Source organism: Lethenteron reissneri, chromosome 53, assembly GCF_015708825.2.
Source record: "Lethenteron reissneri isolate LAM-NWPU_2019-01 chromosome 53, ASM1570882v1, whole genome shotgun sequence".
In the NCBI taxonomy this organism is placed as follows: Eukaryota; Metazoa; Chordata; class Hyperoartia; order Petromyzontiformes; family Petromyzontidae; genus Lethenteron; species Lethenteron reissneri.
Window position 1 is genome coordinate 1,676,321 of NC_083831.1, and position 21,111 is coordinate 1,697,431.

Consider the following 21,111-nt stretch of genomic DNA (forward strand, 5'->3'; position numbering starts at 1 on the left):
TCGACAGCATTCAGTGAGGAACCAAATTTTAATATTTTACAGAATTTATTTTGCGTGCAGCCATTGGTGACCATCAACACGCGACATTTTCATCACAGCTCAGTCTACGTGAGTCGATGGGTCACTGTGTTAATCTATGTGTCTTTGTGTGAGTCTGTGTGTCTCTGTGTGAGTCTATGGGTCTCTGTGTGAGTCTATGGGTCTCTGTGTGAGTCTATGTGTCTCTGTGCGAGTCTATGGGTCTCTGTGTGAGTCTATGGGTCTCTGTGTGAGTCTATGGGTCTCTGTGTGAGTCTATGGGTCTCTGTGCGAGTCTATGGGTCTCTGTGTGAGTCTATGGGTCTCTGTGTGAGTCTATGTGTCTTTGTGTGAGTCTGTGTGTCTCTGTGTGAGTCTATGGGTCTCTGTGCGAGTCTATGGGTCTCTGTGCGAGTCTATGGGTCTCTGTGTGAGTCTATGGGTCTCTGTGTGAGTCTATGTGTCTCTGTGTGAGTCTATGGGTCTCTGTGCGAGTCGATGGGTCTCTGTGTGAGTCTATGGGTCTCTGTGTGAGTCTATGGGTCTCTGTGCGAGTCTATGGGTCTCTGTGCGAGTCTATGGGTCTCTGTGCGAGTCTATGGGTCTCTGTGTGAGTCTATGGGTCTCTGTGTGAGTCTATGGGTCTCTGTGCGAGTCTATGGGTCTCTGTGCGAGTCTATGGGTCTCTGTGCGAGTCTATGGGTCTCTGTGCGAGTCTATGGGTCTCTGTGTGAGTCTACGGATCTCTGCATGAGTCTACGGGTCTCTATGTGAGTCTACGGGTCTCTGCGTGAGTCTTTAGGACACTGAGTGATTCAATGTGTCTGTGTGATTCTATGTCTCTGTGTGAGTCGATGTGTCTCTATGCGAGTCGTCGGATCTCTGCATGAATCTACAGGTCTCTATGTGAGTCTACGGGTCTCTATGTGAGTCTACGGGTCTCTGCGTGAGTCTTTAGGACACTCAGTGATTCAATGTGTCTGTGTGATTCTATGTCTCTGTGTGAGTCGATGTGTCTCTATGCGAGTCGTCGGATCTCTGCCTGAGTCTACGGGTCTCTATGTGAGTCTACGGGTCTCTTCGTGAGTCATTGGCGATCGGACTGAGAGACCATCAACCTCCCTGCGCTTGAGAACCCGGCTTTAATCGTAGACAGCTTCCCCCAGATTCGAATTCGCGTTCTCTGGAGGTTGCCGGCTCAGCCTGTTGACCTCTGCACCGCCGGGTCTCCCTCCCCTGGTGGAGATGTTCATCCACAGACGCTCAGGACCTCTGTATCATCACCTGAAATTTACCTGTCAGACGCACGCACGCACACATCACAAGAAAGATAGAATCAATGATGATTCATTGTATCTTGCTCTCTGTCTCTCTCTGTCTCCGAGGACGACTCAGAGAGAGAGAAGACGACTCAGAGAGAGAGAAAGGATGACTCAGAGAGAGAGAAAGAGGACGATTTAGAGAGAGAGGAAGACTCAGAGAGAGAGAGAGGACGACTCAGAGAAACAGAGAGAGGACGACTCAGAGAGACAGAGAGAGGACGACTCAGAGAGAGAGAAAGGACGACTCAGAGAGAAAGGACGACTCAGAGAGACAGAGAGAGGACGACTCAGAGAGACAGGGAGATGAAGACTCAGAGAGAGAGAGAGGACGACCCAGAGAGAGAGAAAGGATGACTCAGAGAGAGAAAGGATGACTCAGAGAGAGAGAGAGAGGACGATTCAGAGAGAAAGGACGATTCAGAGAGAGAGAAAGGACGACTCAGAGAGAGAGAGGACGATTCAGAGAGGACGATTCAGAGAGAGAGGACGATTCAGAGAGAGAGGACAACTCAGAGAAAGAGAACGACTCAGAGAGAGAGGACAACTCAGAGAGACAGAGAGAGGACGACTCAGAGACAGAGAGGACGACTGAGAGAGGACGACTCACAAAGAAAGAGAGGACGACTGATAGAGAGGACGACTCAAAGAGAGAGAGAAAGAGGACGACTCAGAGAGAGAGAGGACGACTCAGAAGCACCAGGAGGAGGAACCACAGATGAGTGCCGAGGCAGCAGCAGCGGCAGCGGCAGCGATGCCCACCGCCAAACTGCCCCCGCCCATCATCCCCCAAGCTCTGCGGTCCTCTCCGTATGAAGGTGTTGGCCAGTGAATGAGTGTTTACAATCACATCCCAAACTGAAGATAAAGGTTACAGGGTCTTCTTCCAGCAGGAGCGGTGGTGTAGCGGTTAGCGCGCTGCGCTTTGAAACCGGCGACCCGAGTTTGATTCCCGCTCATGGCCAACACCCAGTAAAGATTATCTGTCCTGGGCCTCCCCTAGGTCGACTCAGCGTCAAATGAGTCACCTGGTATGGTGTGTAAACATGGCCACTGGGGAGACAAAGGCGGCCGAGTGTGGTGCTGACCACCCACCCCCTCGTGTGCCGTGCCGGCTCGCTGACAGCACTTGCCCCAACAGTCTGTTAAGGCTACACGGGGGATCTTTGTCTTTGTGGGAGCGGTAGTGTCGTGGTTAGCGCGCTGCGCTACGAACCAGGCGACCCGAAGTTCGATTCCCGCTCACGGCCAATTATCTGAACCGGGTCCTAGACCTCCCCTAGGTCGACTCAGCCTCAAATGAAAAACACAGCTGCGATGTGTAAACGTCGGCACCATAGCAAGACAAAGGCGGCCTGGCTTGGTGCTGACCCTCCCCCTCCTGCTGCCGGGCACTTGCCCCCAAGTCTGTGGCAGGCTACACGGGGTGGGGGACCTTTGTGTTTGCGAGGGCCACTCACAGGCGGGCATGACCGACACCTCTGCCGTCACGACGCTGTTGATGCCCAGGTTGGAGAGGCCTCCTCTCACCATGCCGCACGTGAAGGCCAGGAACTGCACGCACGCACAGACAAAGATCCCCCGTGTAGCCCACACGGACCGCTGGGGGCAAGTGCTGCTGCTGCTGTCGTCGTCATTGTCGGCCACTGCCGGGCAGAGGCAGCCCCCAATGTCCCCCGTTCCTTCCTCTGCTGGGTGACCCTGACCCTGAGTGACCCTGACCCTGAGTGACCCTGAACTGGAGTGACCCTGACCTTGAATAACCCTGAACTGGAGTGACCGTGACCTTGAATAACCCTGAACTGGAGTGACCCTGAACTGGAGTGACCCTGAACTGGAGTGACCCTGGCCCTGAGTGACCCTGACCGACCTTGACTGAGTCTGTATGAGTCTATGGGTCCCTGTGGGCTATATCAGTCCCTGTGTGAGTCTGTGGGTCTCTGTGCGAGTCTGTGGGTCTCTGTGCGAGTCTGTGGGTCTCTGCATAAGTCTATGGGGCACAGGGTGAGTCTAAGGGTGTATGTGTGAGTCTATGGGTCCCTGTGTGAGTCTATGGGTCTCTGTGTGAGTCTATGGGTCCCTGTGTGAGTCTATGGATCTCCGTGTGAGTCTATGGGTCTCTGTGCGAGTCTGTGCGTAGTTTGTATGTTCTCTCCCTCTCATCTACGTGGCTTTTTCTCCGGGTTCTCCGGCTTTGCCGCGTAGAAAAATAACTTTCAAACCCGTACAGCGTTACCGCTATTGACCCAAACAGCACAATGCTGGTACATCCCCTGGAAATTACTCAGTGGGGTTTGCTCACGGCAGCAGCAGTAGCAGCAGCAGTAGTAATAGGAGGAGCAGCAATAGCAGTAGTAGCAGCTGCAATAGTAGGAGCAGCAGTCACAGTAGTAGCAGCAGCAGTGGCAGCAGCAGTAGCAGCAGTATCAGTAGTAGAAGCAGCAGCAGTAGAAGTATCAGTAGCAGCAGTAGTAGTAGGAGCAGCAGTAGTAGCAGCAGCAGTAGTAGCAGAATTAGCAGCAGTAGCAACAGCAGTAGTAGGAGCAGTAGCAGCAGCAGTAGTAGTAGCAGCAGCAGTAGTAGCAGCAGTAGTAGTAGTAGCAGCAGTAGTAGCAGCAGTAGTAGTAGTAGCAGCAGAAGTAGTAGCAGCAGTAGCAGCATTAGCAGCAGTAGCAGCAGTAGTAGCAGTCGTAGCAGCATTAGCAGCAGTAGTAGTAGCAGCAGTAGAAGTAGCAGCATTAGCAGCAGTAGTAGCAGCAGTAGCAGCAACAGTAGCAGCAACAGTAGCAGTAGCAGCATTAGCAGCAGTAGCAGCAGCATTAGCAGCAACAGTAGAAGTAGCAGCAGTAGCAGCAGCAGTAGCAGCAACAGTCAGAGGAGCAGTTTCAGCATGACACCCCCAACTGCAAAAACGAGACTCGCGGAGACTCGGTGAGGCCTTCCTGGGTAAATAGGTGGAAAACACGAACAACGCTCACAACAACAATAACAACGCTCACAACAACAACAATCGCAATAACAACAATGCTAACAACAATGCTCACAATAACAATTCTCACAACAACAACAATGCTACAACAACGTTCACAACAACAATGCTCACAACAACAAGGCACACAACAACAATGCTAACAACAACGCTCACAATCACAACAACGCTTACAACAACAATACTCACAACAACCACAAAAAGGCTCACAACAACCACAAAAAGGCTCACAACCACAAAAACGCTCATAACTACAACAACAGCGCTAACAACAATACTCACAACAACAACGCTCACAACAACAGCAAGGCTTACTCACCTTAGGGGCGTGCTCCAGATACTGTTTCCCGCAGGAAATCTGAGTCAGCATACGAAACCGGTTGTCTTGTAGCACGTAGACGCCCTGCCACACACGGACACGCACGGACACACACGGACACGCACGGACACACGCACACAGACAGACAAAGATCCCCCATGTAGCCTTAACAGACTGTTGGGGCAAGTGCTCTGAGCGAGGAGCACCTATGAAGGCCGGAACGGCACACGGGGGGTGGGTGGCCAGCACCACGCCCAACCGCCTTTGTCTCCCCGGTGGCGATGTTTTTACACACTGCACCAGGGACTCATTTGACACGGGGACACACACGGACAAACACTGAGACACACACAGACACGCAGGGACACACAGGGACACGCACAGACACACAGGGACACGCACGGACAGACACATACAGGAACAAGCACGGACACACAGGGACACGCACAGACACACAGGGGCACGCACGGACAGACACACACAGGGACACGCACGGACACGCACGGACACACAGGGACACGCACAGACACACAGGGACACGCACGGACAGACACACACAGGGACGCGCATGGACACACAGGGACACGCACGGACAGACACACAGGGACACGCACGGACACTCACAGACCAACAGGAACGCATGGACAGACACACACAGGGACACGCACGGACACACAGGGACACGCACGGACACACAGCGACAAGCACGGACACACGGACACGCACAGACACACAGGGCACGCACGGACAGACACACACAGGAACACGCACGGACACACAGGGACACGCACAGACACACAGGGACACGCACAGACACACAGGGACACGCACAGACACACAGGGACAAGCACGGACACACAGGGACAAGCACGGACACACAGGGACACGCACAGACAGACACACACAGGAACATGCACGGACACACAGGGACACGCACAGACACACAGGGACACGCACAGACACACAGGGACACGCACAGACACACAGGGACACGCACAGACACACAGGAACACGCACAGACACACAGGGGCACGCACAGACACACAGGGGCACGCACGGACACACAGGGACAAGCACGGACACACAGGGGCACGGACACACAGGGACACGCACAGACACACAGGGACACGCACAGACACAGGGGCATGCACAGACACACAGGGACAAGCACAGACACACAGGGACAAGCATGGACACACAGGGACACGCACAGACACACAGAAACACAGGGACACGCACAGACACACAGGGACAAGCACAGACACACAGGGACAAACACGGACACACAGGGACACGCACAGACACACAGGGACACGCACAGACACACAGGGACAAGCACGGACACACAGGGACAAACACGGACACACAGGGACACGCACAGACACACAGGGACACGCACAGACACACAGGGACAAGCACGGACACACAGGGACATGCACAGACCAACAGTGACACGCATGGACAGACACACACAGGGACGCGTACACACACACAAACAAAACAATAATGCCACTGTAATAGCAACCATGCTAGATCATCTGGGATTAAGGAGAACACACACACACTCACACAAAGACAAAGATCCCCGGTAGAGGATTAACAGACTGCTGGGGAAAGTGCTGTTAGCGAGCACTGATGAAGGCCGGCACGGGACACAAGCGAGTGGGTGGCCGGCACCACGCCCGGCCGCATTTGTCTCCCCAGTGGCGATGTTTACATGACTGCACCAGGTACTCAGTTGAGGCTGAGTAGACCTAGGGGAGGCCCAGGATCTGTTCAGGTAATCGTCACTGATGTTGGCCGTGAGCGGGAATTGAACTCGGGTAGCCGAGTTCATAGCGCAGCGCGCTCTCTCACACACACACTCTCACACACACAAAGATCCCCCGTATAGCCTTAACAGACTGTAGGGGCAAGTGCTGTTAGCGAGCACCTATGAAGGCCAGAACGGTACACGAGGGGGTGGGTGGCCAGCACCACGCCCCACCGCCTTTGTCTCCCCAGTCGCTATGTTTACACACCGCACCAGGTACTCATTTAAGGCTGAGTCGACCTAGGGGGGGCCCAGGACCGGTTCAGAAAATCGTCACTGGTGTTAGCCGTGAGCGGGAATCGAACCCGGGTCGCCAGGTTCATAGCGCAGCACGCTAACCGCTACACTACCGCTCCCCTTCACACACACACACTCTCACACACACACACTCTCACGCTCTCTCTCTCACACACACACACACACGCTCTCTCACACACATACTCTCACACACACACACTCTCACACACACACACTCTCACGCTCTCTCAAACACACACTCTCACACACACTCTCACGCTCTCTCTCACACACACTCTCTCACGCACACACTCTCTCACACACACACTCTCACACACACTCACACACACACACGCTCTCTCTCTCACACACACACACACACTCTCACACACACTCTCTCTCTCTCACACACACACTCTCTCTCACACACACACTCTCACACACACACACACGCTCTCTCACACACACACACGCTCTCTCACACACGCTCTCTCACACACGCTCTCTACACACGCGCGCGCGCGCGTGCCCGCCCACCCTCCCTCCGTCTCACACACTCACACACACACACGCAGACAAACAAAACAATAACAACCACTGTAACAACAGCCACGGCGAGATCAGCTGGGATTAATGCGGGAGACCTCTGCAGCACCGCCCGAGCAGAATTGGATCGCGGCAGAAAAACTCATTACTTCTGCGAATATCACAAATTTTTATATTATTATTACTTTTTAATGATGCCCAGAATTATTGAATGAGAAAGGTGGGTGGGTGGGTGGTGGAGATTATGATTGCTGTGGTATTTTTCAATATTTGCACGCCGCCCGACGGGACTAACCCCTAATCCACCCTGGAACGGCCCAGCCTCCGTGACCTTTTTTTTGCCATGGATTTTGGAAGGTGACGCTTGGAGAGGCGGGCGACCGACCGTAACGCGGCTAAAGGTGCAGCTCCCGCAACTGCCCGCCCGACTAACCGCTATGTGGGTAGGTGCATTGGCGGGTGGTAGGTAGCGGTAGTGTAGTGGCGGTTAGCGCAGCGAACGCGGCCACCCCGAGTTCGAATCCCGCTTCACGGACACCAAACACCGGTGACGATTATCTATCCGGGCCGGTCCTGCGCCTCCCCTAGGTCGACTCGGCCTCAAATTAGTAACCTGGTGCGGCACGTAAACATCACCACTGGGGAGACAAAGGCGGCCGGGCGTGGTGCTGGCCACCCACCCCCTCGTGTGCCGTGCCGGCCTTCATCGGTTGCTAGCTAACAGCACTTGCCCCTACAGTCTGCTACAGGCTATATGGGGGATCTTTTGATGTTTGTGTGTAAGTGGGAAGCGGTGGTGTAGCGGTTAGCGCGCTGCGCTATGAACCTGGCGACCCGACTTCGATTTCCGCTCAAGGCCAACACCGGTGACGATTATCCGAACGGGTCCTGGGCCTCCCCTAGGTCGACTCAGCCTCAAATGTGTTACCTGGTGCGGTGCGTAACAACATCGCCACTGGGGAGACAAAGGCGGCCCGGGCGTGGTGCTGGCCACTCACCCCCTCGTTGCGCCGTGCCGGCCTTCGCAGGTGCTCGCTAACAGCACTTGCCCCAACAGTCTGTTAAGGCTACACGGGGGATCATAGGTGCATCTGCCAGTCGTCTCAGTCGGTCAACACCCATGCCACATGCTGGGTCTGTCCCGTGGATCTCCTCCTGCGAGCAGCGAGCCTTCGACACTTCACGTGGCCTCAAAGTGCACCTAGCCTGGCACAGGCGCGGCGCGGGTGACGTCGGAAGTCGTCACTTGAGTGGCGAATGGGGGGCGCTGGCGTTGAACTTCTATCGCACCGTACGTAGCCAACCGCGCCAAACGGAGGTGCGGGGAATTGCTCACAGCTGCCGTTAGGGTCCTAAGTCATTTTACACAATTAGTCATAGAGCGCACTTTCGCAGCTCAAGAGGCTCTGCAATGGAGTTTAAAAGCGGTAAGGAACGTCACTCGAGTGATTTGGACGCCAAGGGCGGTGCAAGCGCCGAGGAGTGAGTGAGCGAGCGTGACAGAGGGCACACGGGGGGGGGGGGGCACAGAAGGGGCTACAGGGGAGGGACGGGACGCAGTGGAGGGGAAGAGGAAGGGAATGGGCGACGGAGGAGAGGCGGTGAGGTTTAGAGAGAACAGAAGGAGGTTAAGGAGGGGGACTGCTTCATGTGCAGAGGCAGTGTTGAGTCTATGGGCAGTGTTGAGTCTACGGGCAGTGTTAAGCCTATGGGCAGTGCTGAGTCTATGGGTAGTGTTGAGTCTACGGGCAGTGCTGAGTCTATGGGCAGTGTTGAGTCTACGGGCAGTGTTGAGTCTATGGTGCAGTGTTGAATCTATGGGCAGTGTTGAGTCTATGGGCAGTGTTGAGTCTATGGGCAGTGTTGAGTCTACGGGCAGTGTTGAGTCTACGGGCAGTGTTGAGTCTATGGGCAGTGTTGAGTTTATGGGCAGTGCTGGGTCTATGGGCAGTGTTGAGTCTACGGGCAGTGTTGAGTCTACGGGCAGTGCTGAGTCTACGGGCAGTGTTGAGTTTATGGACAGTGCTGGGTCTATGGGCAGTGTTGAGTCTACGGGCAGTGTTGAGTCTACGGGCAGTGTTGAGTCTATGGGCAGTGTTGAGTCTATGGGCAGTGTTGAGTCTATGGGCAGTGTTGAGTCTACGGGCAGTGTTGAGTCTATGGTGCAGTGTTGAGTCTATGGGCAGTGTTGAGTCTATGGGCAGTGTTGAGTCTACGGGCAGTGTTGAGTCTACGGGCAGTGTTGAGTCTACGGGCAGTGTTGAGTCTACGGGCAGTGTTGAGTCTATGGGCAGTGTTGAGTCTATGGGCAGTGTTGAGTCTACGGGCAGTGTTGAGTCTATGGGCAGTGTGAGTCTATGGGTAGTGTGAATCTATGGGTAGTGTGAGTCTATGGGCAGTGTGAGTCTATGGGTAGTGTGAGTCTATGGGTAGTGTGAGTCTATGGGCAGTGTTGAGTCTATGGGCAGTGTTGAGTCTATGGGTAGTGTGAGTCTACGGGCAGTGTTGAGTCTATGGGCAGTGTGAGTCTATGGGTAGTGTGAGTCTATGGGTAGTGTGAGACTATGGGCAGTGTGAGTCTATGGGTAGTGTGAGTCTATGGGCAGTGTTGAGTCTATGGGCAGTGTGAGTCTATGGGTAGTGTGAGTCTATGGGTAGTGTGAGTCTATGGGTAGTGTGAGTCTATGGGTAGTGTGAGTCTATGGGTAGTGTGAGTCTATGGGTAGTGTGAGTCTATGGGTAGTGTGAGTCTATGGGTAGTGTGAGTCTATGGGCAGTGTGAGTCTATGGGTAGTGTGAGTCTATGGGCAGTGTGAGTCTATGGGTAGTGTTGAGTCTACGGGCAGTGTTGAGTCTATGGGCAGTGTGAGTCTATGGGTAGTGTGAATCTATGGGTAGTGTGAGTCTATGGGCAGTGTGAGTCTATGGGTAGTGTGAGTCTATGGGTAGTGTGAGTCTATGGGCAGTGTTGAGTCTATGGGCAGTGTTGAGTCTATGGGTAGTGTGAGTCTACGGGCAGTGTTGAGTCTATGGGCAGTGTGAGTCTATGGGTAGTGTGAGTCTATGGGTAGTGTGAGTCTATGGGCAGTGTGAGTCTATGGGTAGTGTGAGTCTATGGGCAGTGTTGAGTCTATGGGCAGTGTGAGTCTATGGGCAGTGTGAGTCTATGGGCAGTGTGAGTCTATGGGCAGTGTGAGTCTATGGGTAGTGTGAGTCTATGGGCAGTGTGAGTCTATGGGTAGTGTGAGTCTATGGGTAGTGTGAGTCTATGGGTAGTGTGAGTCTATGGGTAGTGTGAGTCTATGGGTAGTGTGAGTCTATGGGTAGTGTGAGTCTATGGGTAGTGTGAGTCTATGGGTAGTGTGAGTCTATGGGTAGTGTGAGTCTATGGGCAGTGTGAGTCTATGGGTAGTGTGAGTCTATGGGCAGTGTGAGTCTATGGGTAGTGTGAGTCTATGGGCAGTGTTGAGTCTATGGGCAGTGTGAGTCTATGGGCAGTGTGAGTCTATGGGTAGTGTGAGTCTATGGGTAGTGTGAGTCTATGGGTAGTGTGAGTCTATGGGTAGTGTGAGTCTATGGGCAGTGTGAGTCTATGGGCAGTGTTGAGTCTATGGGTAGTGTGAGTCTATGGGTAGTGTGAGTCTATGGGCAGTGTGAGTCTATGGGCAGTGTTGAGTCTATGGGCAGTGTGAGTCTATGGGCAGTGTTGAGTCTATGGGTAGTGTGAGTCTATGGGTAGTGTGAGTCTACGGGCAGTGTTGAGTCTATGGGCAGTGTGAGTCTATGGGTAGTGTGAGTCTATGGGCAGTGTGAGTCTATGGGCAGTGTGAGTCTATGGGCACACACACACACGCACGTTGAACTTCTTTCGCACCGTACGTAAAGCCAACCGCGCTATTTCACACAGCAGCACCAATCACCTCCCCTCGGCTTTCCGTGCGTAAGCAAGTGCAGTGATAATAATTACGAAGACAAAGGTCCCCCGTGTAGCCTTAGACTGTTGGGGCAAGTGCTGTTAGCGAGCAGCACCTATGAAGGGCGGCACGGCACACGGAGGTGGGGGGCCAGCACCACGCCCGGCCGTCTTTGTCTCCCTAGTGGTGACGTGTCCACGTCTCACCAAGTACCCATTTAAGGCCGAGTCGACCTAGGGGGAAAGGCCCAGGCCCGGTTAAGATAATCATCACTGGTCTTGGCCGTGAGCGGAAATCAAACTCGGGTCGCCGGGTTCATAGCGCAGCGCGCTCACCGCTACACTACCCCTTGTAACGGACTTACACACAGACACCAACAGTGCCACGCATTTTAAACAAGTGATGGAGCATCATCGGAACGGAACCGTGAGAACAAAAATCTCATTACTTTTATCGCTACCGAGGCTCCCGCAAGGCCATGCAGGAGGGCGAGTGGCACAGTGTTGGTGCCGGCTATGGTCGAGTGCTGGCGGTCGTGACGCTACGGTTCTCTGCGGTGAGTAGATCGTCGTCATCGTCATCATCATCAAACTCCATGGGCAGAAATTCGTGTAGGCGTCCACTGCAATTCTACAACGGTGAGTACAGCGTCTTGATAATGAACGGCGCTACGACCAAGCCTCTCTAAATACGAATAACGCCGAACCCGCTCGCGCGTTCCGAGATGCGGCGGCGAACGCGACCATCCCACCCTGCAACTCGCAGACGCCTCGGAAAGGGGGAAAGGGTTGAGATGATGCAGCGAGGTGGCAAAACGGGGGGGGGGGGGCACAGGTGGTGCATCGGCCAGTCATCTCAAGTCAGCCAACCCATGGCACCTGCCTCGGTCCCCCGTGACCTCCTGCTGCCCAGCAGCGAGAGCCTTCCACACTTCACGCGACGGCCTCAAAGTGCACCTAGCCTGGCACAAGCGACGTGGTATGTATGTGCGTACGTATGTTGAATTTCTTTCACGCCGTACGTAGCCAAACGTGCTAATCGGAGGTGCGGGGAGAAGGACAACAAACTAAACACACAAAGCAGCTCTAGAGAAAAGAGTTTTCATCTTGGTATATTGTGATGTTTCGAAGTGTGGTGTGTAGCGTATTGTATAGTGTATTGCAATGTCTCGTGTAGTGTGTATTGTAGTGTGTAATGTAGTGTACGTGTGTTGAACTTCTTTCGCGCCGTAGGTAGCCAACCGCGCTAAGCGGAGGTGCGGGGGAGGAGAAGGTCAACAAACTAAACACAACAACAACAAGCAGCAGCTCTAAGGAAACGCGTTAGTCAGTGTGCACAGCTGCAGCGTGCGCGTGGGGACACCTGGTGGTTCGTCCGCAGGTTGTCGATCTGCTTCTTGAAGACGCTCGTCCAGAAGTCCTTGCAGATGAACTTCATCACGTCGAGCTCATCCTTGAAGCGGGGGCTGTCGCGGGTAAACCTGACGCAAAGGCAAAGTTCCCCCCCCCCCCGTGTAGCCTTAACAGACTGTTGGGGCAAGTGTGGTTAGCGAGCGGCATGGACACACACACACAGGGACACACGGACTGACACGCACAGGGACACGTACGCACACAAAGCAATAATCCTGCTGTAACAACAGCCATGCTAGATCAGCTGGGATTAAGTCTAATGCAGACACACACACTTACTCACACAAAGATAAAGATCCACCGTATAGCCTTAACAGACTCGTTGGGGCAAGTGCTGTTTGCGAGCAGCACCTATGAAGGCCGGCACGGCACACGAAGGAGTGGGTGGCCAGCACCACGCCCGGCCGCCTTTGTCTCCCTAGTGGCAATGTTTACAAACCGAACTAGGTTATTCATTTGAGGTTGAGTCGACCTCGGGGAGACTCAGGACCGGTTGAGATAATCGTCACCGGTGTTGGTCCGTGAGCGGGAATCGAACTCGGGTCGCCGAGATCGTAGCGCAGCGTAGCGATAACCGCTACACTACCGCCCCCCACACAGTGTTGAGTCTATGGGCAGTGTTGAGTCTATGGGCAGTGCTGAGTCTATGGGCAGTGTTGAGTCTATGGGCAGTGTTGCGTCTATGGGCAGTGTTAAGTCTATGGGCAGTGTTGAGACTATGGGCAGTGTTGAGACTATGGGCAGTGTTGAGACTATGGGCAGTGTTGAGTCTATGGGCAGTGTTGAGTTTATGGGTAGTGTTAGTTAATTGGTAGTGTTGAGTCTATGGGCAGTGTTGAGACTATGGGCAGTGTTGAGTCTATGGGCAGTGTTGAGTCTATGGGCAGTGTTGAGTTTATGGGTAGTGTTAGTTAATTGGTAGTGTTGAGTCTATGGGCAGTGTTGAGACTATGGGCAGTGTTGAGTCTATGGGCAGTGTTGAGTCTATGGGTAGTGTTGAGTCTATGGGCAAGTGTTGAGACTATGGGCAGTGTTGAGTCTATGGGCAGTGTTGAGACTATGGGCAGTGTTGAGTCTATGGGCAGTGTTGAGTCTATGGGCAGTGTTGAGACTATGGGCAGTGTTGAGACTATGGGCAGTGTTGAGTCTATGGGCAGTCTTGAGACTATGGGCAGTGTTGAGTCTATGGGCAGTGTTGAGTCTATGGGCAGTGTTGGGTCTATGGGCAAGTGTTGAGTCTATGGGCAGTGGTGAGTCTATGGGCAGTGTTGGGTCTATGGGCAAGTGTTGAGTCTATGGGCAAGTGTTGAGTCTATGGGCAGTGTTGAGTAAATGGGCAGTGTTGAGTCTATGGGCAGTGTTGAGTATATGGGCAGTGTGAGTCTATGGGCAGTGTTGAGTCTATGGCAGTGTTGAGACTATGGGCAGTGTTGATTATATGGGCAGTGTTTAGTCTATGGGCAGTGTTGAGACTATGGGCAGTGTTGAGTCTATGGGCAGTGTTGAGTCTATGGGCATTGTTGGGTCTATGGGCAAGTGTTGAGTCTATGGGCAGTGGTGAGTCTATGGGCAGTGTTGGGTCTATGGGCAAGTGTTGAGTCTATGGGCAGTGGTGAGTCTATGGGCAGTGTTGAATCTATGGGCAGTGTTGAGTCTATGGGCAGTGGTGAGTCTATGGGCAGTGTTAAATCTATGGGCAGTGTTGAGTCTATGGGCAGTGTTGAGTCTATGGGCAGTGCTGAGTCTATGGGCAATTGTCCATTTTCTGAGGCTATCCCTAACTAGCTGCCAGGAAATGCGAGTGAATAAAAAACTAAAATCAACGGACGCTCTGCTCTGTGTGACGTAATAAGTTCACACTCACTGGTTACTCTTGCAAACCAACATTGTTTACAATCAATGAGATTGGGGAGGTCTTTTATATGGTTCAAGGTTACCGTATTGATTAACATTTTACCTTAGTTATTTTATATCGGCAGATTAATACAACGTGATCATTCACCAACGACACTCATGTATAGGACATAATTTCACACATTTATAAATCACCTCGCGTACCCCTCTGGGACATTGCAACGTGCCCTACCCAGGGGTCTGCGTAACCCCAGGTTGGGAGGGAGGGTTGGAGGGCAACTCTTGTAGCCATGGCTCCACCACGGGAAGGAGAGTGGAGTATCGTCACGGTGGCTAGAGGATGTTACTGGTAGGAACCACCTGGTTCCACTAGCCCACAGGGGATTATTGTGTCCGTCCGTCCGTCGTGCATCCAAAAATGGGAGGGGTGGGGCTGGTTGGAGAGGGGAGGGTGGGGAGGGGCTGGGTGGGGCTGGGTGAGGAGGGTGGGGAGGGTGGGGCTGGGAGGGGAGTGGGAGGGGTGGGGCTGGGTGGGGAGGGGCTGGTCACCCCGTGGTGCCCTTATAAAACTCGACGTTTAACCTACTCACGCCGGCTTGTGCCCGCCCTCACAGTCGGGCATATTTGCGGAATACACCATGCCGCCATTGACCCTGGCCATTGACCGAGCAACCCAACGTTCCTACCCGCTCCCTCCGCAGGAATGTGTTAATTCCCTCGCCTGGTCAGCAACCACCGCTCTAGACAAATGACGGACCGCTCTCTTAATGGGCTCCCTAGACAATGATCCAGTCTCGTCTGGTCGCTGACGATGTCTCCGTGCAATCACAAAGAGCCGACCGAGCAGTCCTTGACGATGACAGAGCGCGTGTCCGATGGGGGGGGGGGGGGTCTCCCACACCGCCGCCGGCAACCAAAACCACACAAACCGTTTCAATCTCTCACCTCTCCACCAGACCTTGTCCCACTCTGTATCCCAAGTTCTCCAACTTGGCCGTGACTTTCCCATTCTCCTGCAAGGATCAGCGAACCGGAATCAGAATCAATTTTATTTGTACTGCAGGAGGAATCCGATGAGCTATGAAGGGGAGGGGGCGGCCGATGTGGGGAGATGTTAACCACCTTGCCTCACATACACGAGGTCATGGGTTCGATCCCGACCCTGACGATGTCTTCTGTATATTTGGAGTTTGCATCATCAGAATCAAAATAAATGTATTTATACTGCAGTAGGAGGAATCTGATTAGCTATGAATGGGGAGTAAGGGCACGGGGTAAGAATGTTACAACAATAACAAGATATGAGTGAAAAGAACAAGAAAATAAATCACCCCAAACACAAACAAATACAACAACTAAACCATTCCCATCCTACCAGGCAAAGCCCACGGAGGTATTCACTTATTTTTCAGAAGCGACCTGGCCACAAATGATAGCTCAACAAAGTGGCTTCATCATTTGGACATTTATAGCAGCAAAATAAATGTGGAAGGAAAAACCGGAGGACCCGGAGAAAAAATACCACGTGACCACGCGGGGAGAGAGAAATAGAGAGAAACGCAAACTCCAAATATACAGCAGGCGTAAGGGTCGGGATCAAACCCCTGACTTCCTGCATACCTGGCGAGGTAGTTAACATCTCACCACCACGCAAACTCCAAATATAGAGCAGGCGTCAGGGTCGGGATCAAACCCCACGACTTCCTGCATACCTGGCGAAGTAGTTAACATCTCACCACCATGCAAACTCCACATATACAGCAGGCGTCAGGGTCGGGATCGAACCCCGAACCTCATGTTTACCCTGGCACCCCTTTAATAAAGAAATACAGCATATAAGTTCAAATTGCATCGATTACCAAGCCTCTGAAAGGGCAGTAAAACAACAGCAGACCCAGACCACACCAAGACAAACACACATAGTAAAGCCTCAATGTAAATTGTGCATTAACACTGAACTCTCAATACATTAAATCACATTTTGCAAATTTGGCTGCAGTCCTCCAGCAAGAATCTTCCGCTTTGAATGTTTTCGAGGCGGAAGATTTGCGATGTCAAGGGAGGAAGCAAGGTTGCTGTTGCCAGTGCGGTCGTCGTTCCCAAATCTTTGTCGGCGCTGCTGCAATGGCGAAGGATTTGTGTCGCCCATTCCGATCCTCGTTCTTGGGATAGTTGAAAGGCAATTAGAGGTTCACAAAGTAGCGAAGCGCAGATTTGCCAACGAGGATTGCACGGATGAAGAGGGCATCAACGCAGACGTCTTCTCGCGTCAAGTGATGAGAGATTGGATCTCACGTGACGCACCTCGCTTGAATGGGCTGCGTCGGGTGGCGATGGCTGGCGGTTTTGACGATGCATTTATATACATCATGGGACCTCCGTTGCCAGTGTCAAAATATAACAAGAGGTTTTCCCCTTTGTTCTGGCAACAAAACAGTTGTGTTAAGATGTTAACTCAAACTGAAACCTTTTGCAAGGCATCATGTCACTGCATTAGCCATAGATACTTGTGGTCTGACAGTATATGATGATGCATTTGTCTTTGAAACTGATTGGTCCACACCAGAGACAGCTTTCTTTAGAGCCTCGTCTCAAACATTGTTAGACCAGAGGACGCCAAAATGTGAACAGCACCGTGAATCAGCACCCACCCCCACCACCGTCATCGCCTTCCATTCCATACGATTCACCCCGAATTCTTCAGCGGGGAAATTGAGTTCAGGTCCATACGGCAGCGTGCGGCCGTGTCAATACAGACAACACGAAGACTATGTTGTCTATTTGTGTTGTTTCTCTCTTGTGATGGGACTTTGTAAGATGAACGTTGAGATTTAAAAGGACATAGGGTGACCAATAATGTCTGCAATGGCGCTTAATAAGGTAGGGCAGGTAACATCATCATCATCACCACGATCCATAGCCCCTGGGAGGTGTCCACTGCTACATTTTTTATTTGTTGTTTCCACTCCACTCTCTGTCTGTCTGGTGGTGTCACTGTGGTGGTGGTGGTGTCACTGTGGTGGTGGTGGTGTCACTGTGGTGTTGGTGGTGTCACTGTGGTGGTGGTGGTGGTGTCACTGTGGTGGTGGTGGTGTCACTGTGGTGGTGGTGGTGTCACTGTGGTGGTGGTGGTGGTGTCACTGTGGTGGTGGTGGTGTCACTGTGGTGGTGGTGGTGGTGATGTCGCTGTGGTGGTGGTGGTGGTGTCACTGTGGTGGTGGTGGTGGTGTCACTGTGGTGGTGGTGTCACTGTGGTGGTGGTGGTGTCGCTGTGGTGGTGGTGGTGTCACTGTGGTGGTGATGGTAGTGGTGTCACTGTGGTGGTGGTGGTGTCACTGTGGTGGTGGTGGTGTCACTGTGGTGGTGGTGGTGGTGGTGGTGTCACTGTGGTGGTGGTGGTGGTGGTGTCACTGTGGTGGTGGTGGTCTCGCTGTGGTGGTGTCACTGTGGTGGTGTCACTGTGGTGGTGTCACTGTGGTGGTGGTGGTGGTGATAGTGTTGGTGGTGGTGTCACTGTGGTGGTGGTGGTGGTGTCACTGTGGTGGTGGTGGTGTCACTGTGGTGGTGGTGTTGGTGGTGGTGGTAGTGTTGGTGGTGGTGGTGTCACTGTGGTGGTGGTGGTGGTGTCACTGTGGTGGTGGTGTCACTGTAGTGGTGGTGGTGGTAGTGGTGGTGTCACTGTGGCGGTGGTGGTGTTGGTGGTGGTGTCACTGTAGTGGTGGTGTCACTGTGGTGGTGGTGTCACTGTGGTGGTGGTGTCACGGTGGTGGTGGTGGTGTCACTGTGGCGGTGGTGGTGTTGGTGGTGGTGGTGTCACTGTGGCGGTGGTGGTGTTGGTGGTGGTGGTGTCACTGTGGTGGTGGTGTCACTGTGGTGGTGGTGTCACTGTGGTGGTGGTGTCACTGTGGTGGTGGTGGTGTCACTGTGGCGGTGGTGGTGTTGGTGGTGGTGGTGTCACTGTGGTGGTGGTGTTGTCACTGTGGTGGTGGTGTCACTGTGGTGGTGGTGTCACTGTGGTGGTGTCACTGTGGTGGTGGTGGTGTCACTGTGGTGGTGGTGGTGTCACTGTGGTGGTGGTGGTGTCACTGTGGTGATGGTGGTGGTGTTGGTGGTGGTGTCACTGTGGTTGTGGTGTCACTGTGGTTGTGTCACTGTGGTGGTGGTGGTGGTGTTGGTGGTGTCACTGTGGTGGTGGTGTCACTGTGGTGGTGGTGGTGGTGTCACTGTGGTGGTGGTGTCACTGTGGTGGTGGTGGTGGTGTCACTGTGGTGGTGGTGGTGGTGGTTGTCACTGTGGTGGTGGTGGTGTCACTGTGGTGGTGGTGGTGTTGGTGGTGTCACTGTGGTGGTGGTGGTGTCACTGTGGTGGTGGTGTCACTGTGGTGGTGGTGGTGTCACTGTGGTGGTGGTGTCACTGTGGTGGTGGTGGTGGTGTCACTGTGGTGGTGGTGGTGGTGTCACTGTGGTGTTGGTGGTGTCACTGTGGTGGTGGTGGTGGTATCACTGTGGTGGTGGTGTCATTGTGGTGGTGGTGTCACTGTGGTGGTGGTGGTGTCACTGTGGTGGTGGTGGTGTCACTGTGGTGGTGGTGTCATTGTGGTGGTGGTGTCACTGTGGTGGTGGTGGTGGTGGTGTCACTGTGGTGGTGGTGTCGCTGTGGTGGTGGTGTCACTGTGGTGGTGGTGTCACTGTGGTGGTGGTGTGACTGTGGTGGTGGTGTGACTGTGGTGGTGGTGTCACTGTGGTGGTGGTGTCACTGTGGTGGTGGTGGTGTCACTGTGGTGGTGGTGGTGGTGTCACTGTGGTGGTGGTGGTGTCACTGTGGTGTTGGTGGTGTCACTGTGGTGGTGGTATCACTGTGGTGGTGGTGTCACTGTGGTGGTGGTGTGTCACTGTGGTGGTGGTGGTGGTGTCACTGTGGTGGTGGTGGTGTCACTGTGGTGGTGGTGTCACTGTGGTGGTGTGTCACTGTGGTTGGTGGTGTGACTGTGGTGGTGGTGGTGTCACTGTGGTGGTGGTGGTGGTGGTGGTGTCACTGTGGTGGTGGTGGTGGTGGTGGTGTCACTGTGGTGGTGGTGTCACTGTGGTGGTGGTGTCACTGTGGTGGTGGTGGTGTCACTGTGGTGTTGGTGGTGTCACTGTGGTGGTGGTGGTGTCACTGTGGTGGTGGTGTCACTGTGGTGGTGGTGTCACTGTGGTGGTGGTGTGACTGTGGTGGTGGTGTCACTGTGGTGGGTGTCACTGTGGTGGTGGTGGTGTCACTGTGGTGGTGGTGGTGTCACTGTGGTGGTGGTGTCACTGTGGTGGTGGTGTCACTGTGGTGGTGGTGGTGTCACTGTGGTGGTGGTGGTGTCACTGTGGTGGTGGTGGTGTCACTGTGGTGGTGGTGGTGGTGGTGGTGTCACTGTGGTGGTGGTGGTGTCACTGTGGTGGTGGTGTCACTGTGGGTGGTGTCACTGTGGTGGTGGTGTGACTGTGGTGGTGGTGGTGTCACTGTGGTGGTGGTGTCACTGTGGTGGTGGTGTCACTGTGGTGGTGGTGTCACTGTGGTGGTGGTGGTGGTGTCACTGTGGTGGTGGTGGTGTCACTGTGGTGGTGGTGGTGGTGTCACTGTGGTGGTGGTGGTGTCACTGTGGTGGTGGTGGTGTCACTGTGGTGGTGGTGGTGTCACTGTGGTGGTGGTGTCACTGTGGTGGTGGTGGTGTCACTGTGGTGGTGGTGGTGGTGTCACTGTGGTGGTGGTGGTGTCACTGTGGTTGTGGTGGTGTCACTGTGGTGGTGGTGGTGGTGTCACTGTGGTGGTGTCACCGAGTGCTCAGCTCACCGCGTCGTCTTGCGCCACTGAGTGACACACGTAGGAGACGACCTCCATGTGAAGGAACTCGAACAGAGCCTCGTCCCCCATCGCCCTTGCGGTGTGAACGAATGCGACGTTGTTGTTGTTGATGTTGTTGCCGTTGTTGTTGTTGTTAAGTCGCTCCCGCCGTGGGACTAGCCGCGACCAGGCCTCGCGGAAGTGTGGTGGGCGGAGCCACGCGGCAGAGTGGGCGGGTCTAAATTTGCATATTCATGAGGAGGGCGTGGCCAATTTGAGGGGGCGGAGCTTGGTTGGGAAGTGGGCGGAGACTTCCCCACTGGGAGGTTGGCGGTGGGGGGGGGCGACAAGTTGATAGGCGGGGCCAAGAGAAGAGAGGCGGGGGGGGGGGGCTGAAAGTGTGAGGGCGGGGCCTGATAGCGAGGGTGGGGGGGGCAATATAAAGGGCGGGGCTTAGTAGGAGAGGGCGGGGCTAAACTTGAGGGGAAGGGGTCATGGGGGGGGGGTGTTTGACCTTGCCGTCATGTAGGATTTACGGAAGCCGCCCGTGTCCAAGGGTGATATGCACATTTTAAAACGCGATTTGCAGAAAATCACTCAAGACAAGCCTTCGCGTGCACGTGTAGAAGACTTTTAGACCGTGTCTCTGTCTGTCTCCCGGTGACTCTGTCTGTCTCCCGGTGACTCTGTCTCCCAGTGTCTCCTTTGTCTCGGGAGCCTTTAACTTTGAAGTCTATGGGAGGATTTGTTGGGTCGGTCATTTAGCGAGTGGCCGTGTTGGTAAGGTCATTTAGCGAGTGGCCATGTTGGTTAGGTAATTTAGCCAGTGGCCATGTTGGTTAGGTCATTTAGCGAGTGGCCATGTTGGTTAGGTCA

At 53.9% G+C, this 21,111-nt stretch overlaps 1 protein-coding gene across 1 annotated transcript; it reads right to left on the reverse strand.

The window, feature by feature from the left end:
- Window positions 1-13: 13 nt before the first annotated feature.
- Window positions 14-20,456, reverse strand: LOC133356354 (trafficking protein particle complex subunit 6b-like). The gene is made up of 6 exons (XM_061573832.1): window positions 20,245-20,456; window positions 15,367-15,434; window positions 12,518-12,635; window positions 4,646-4,729; window positions 2,798-2,891; window positions 14-1,313 (listed from the first exon to the last, which is right to left on the reverse strand). Exons 1-6 carry the CDS (start codon window positions 20,323-20,325, stop codon window positions 1,282-1,284), a joined length of 477 nt encoding a protein of 158 aa, XP_061429816.1. The 5' UTR covers window positions 20,326-20,456; the 3' UTR covers window positions 14-1,281.
- Between the last annotated feature and the right edge of the window lie 655 nt (window positions 20,457-21,111).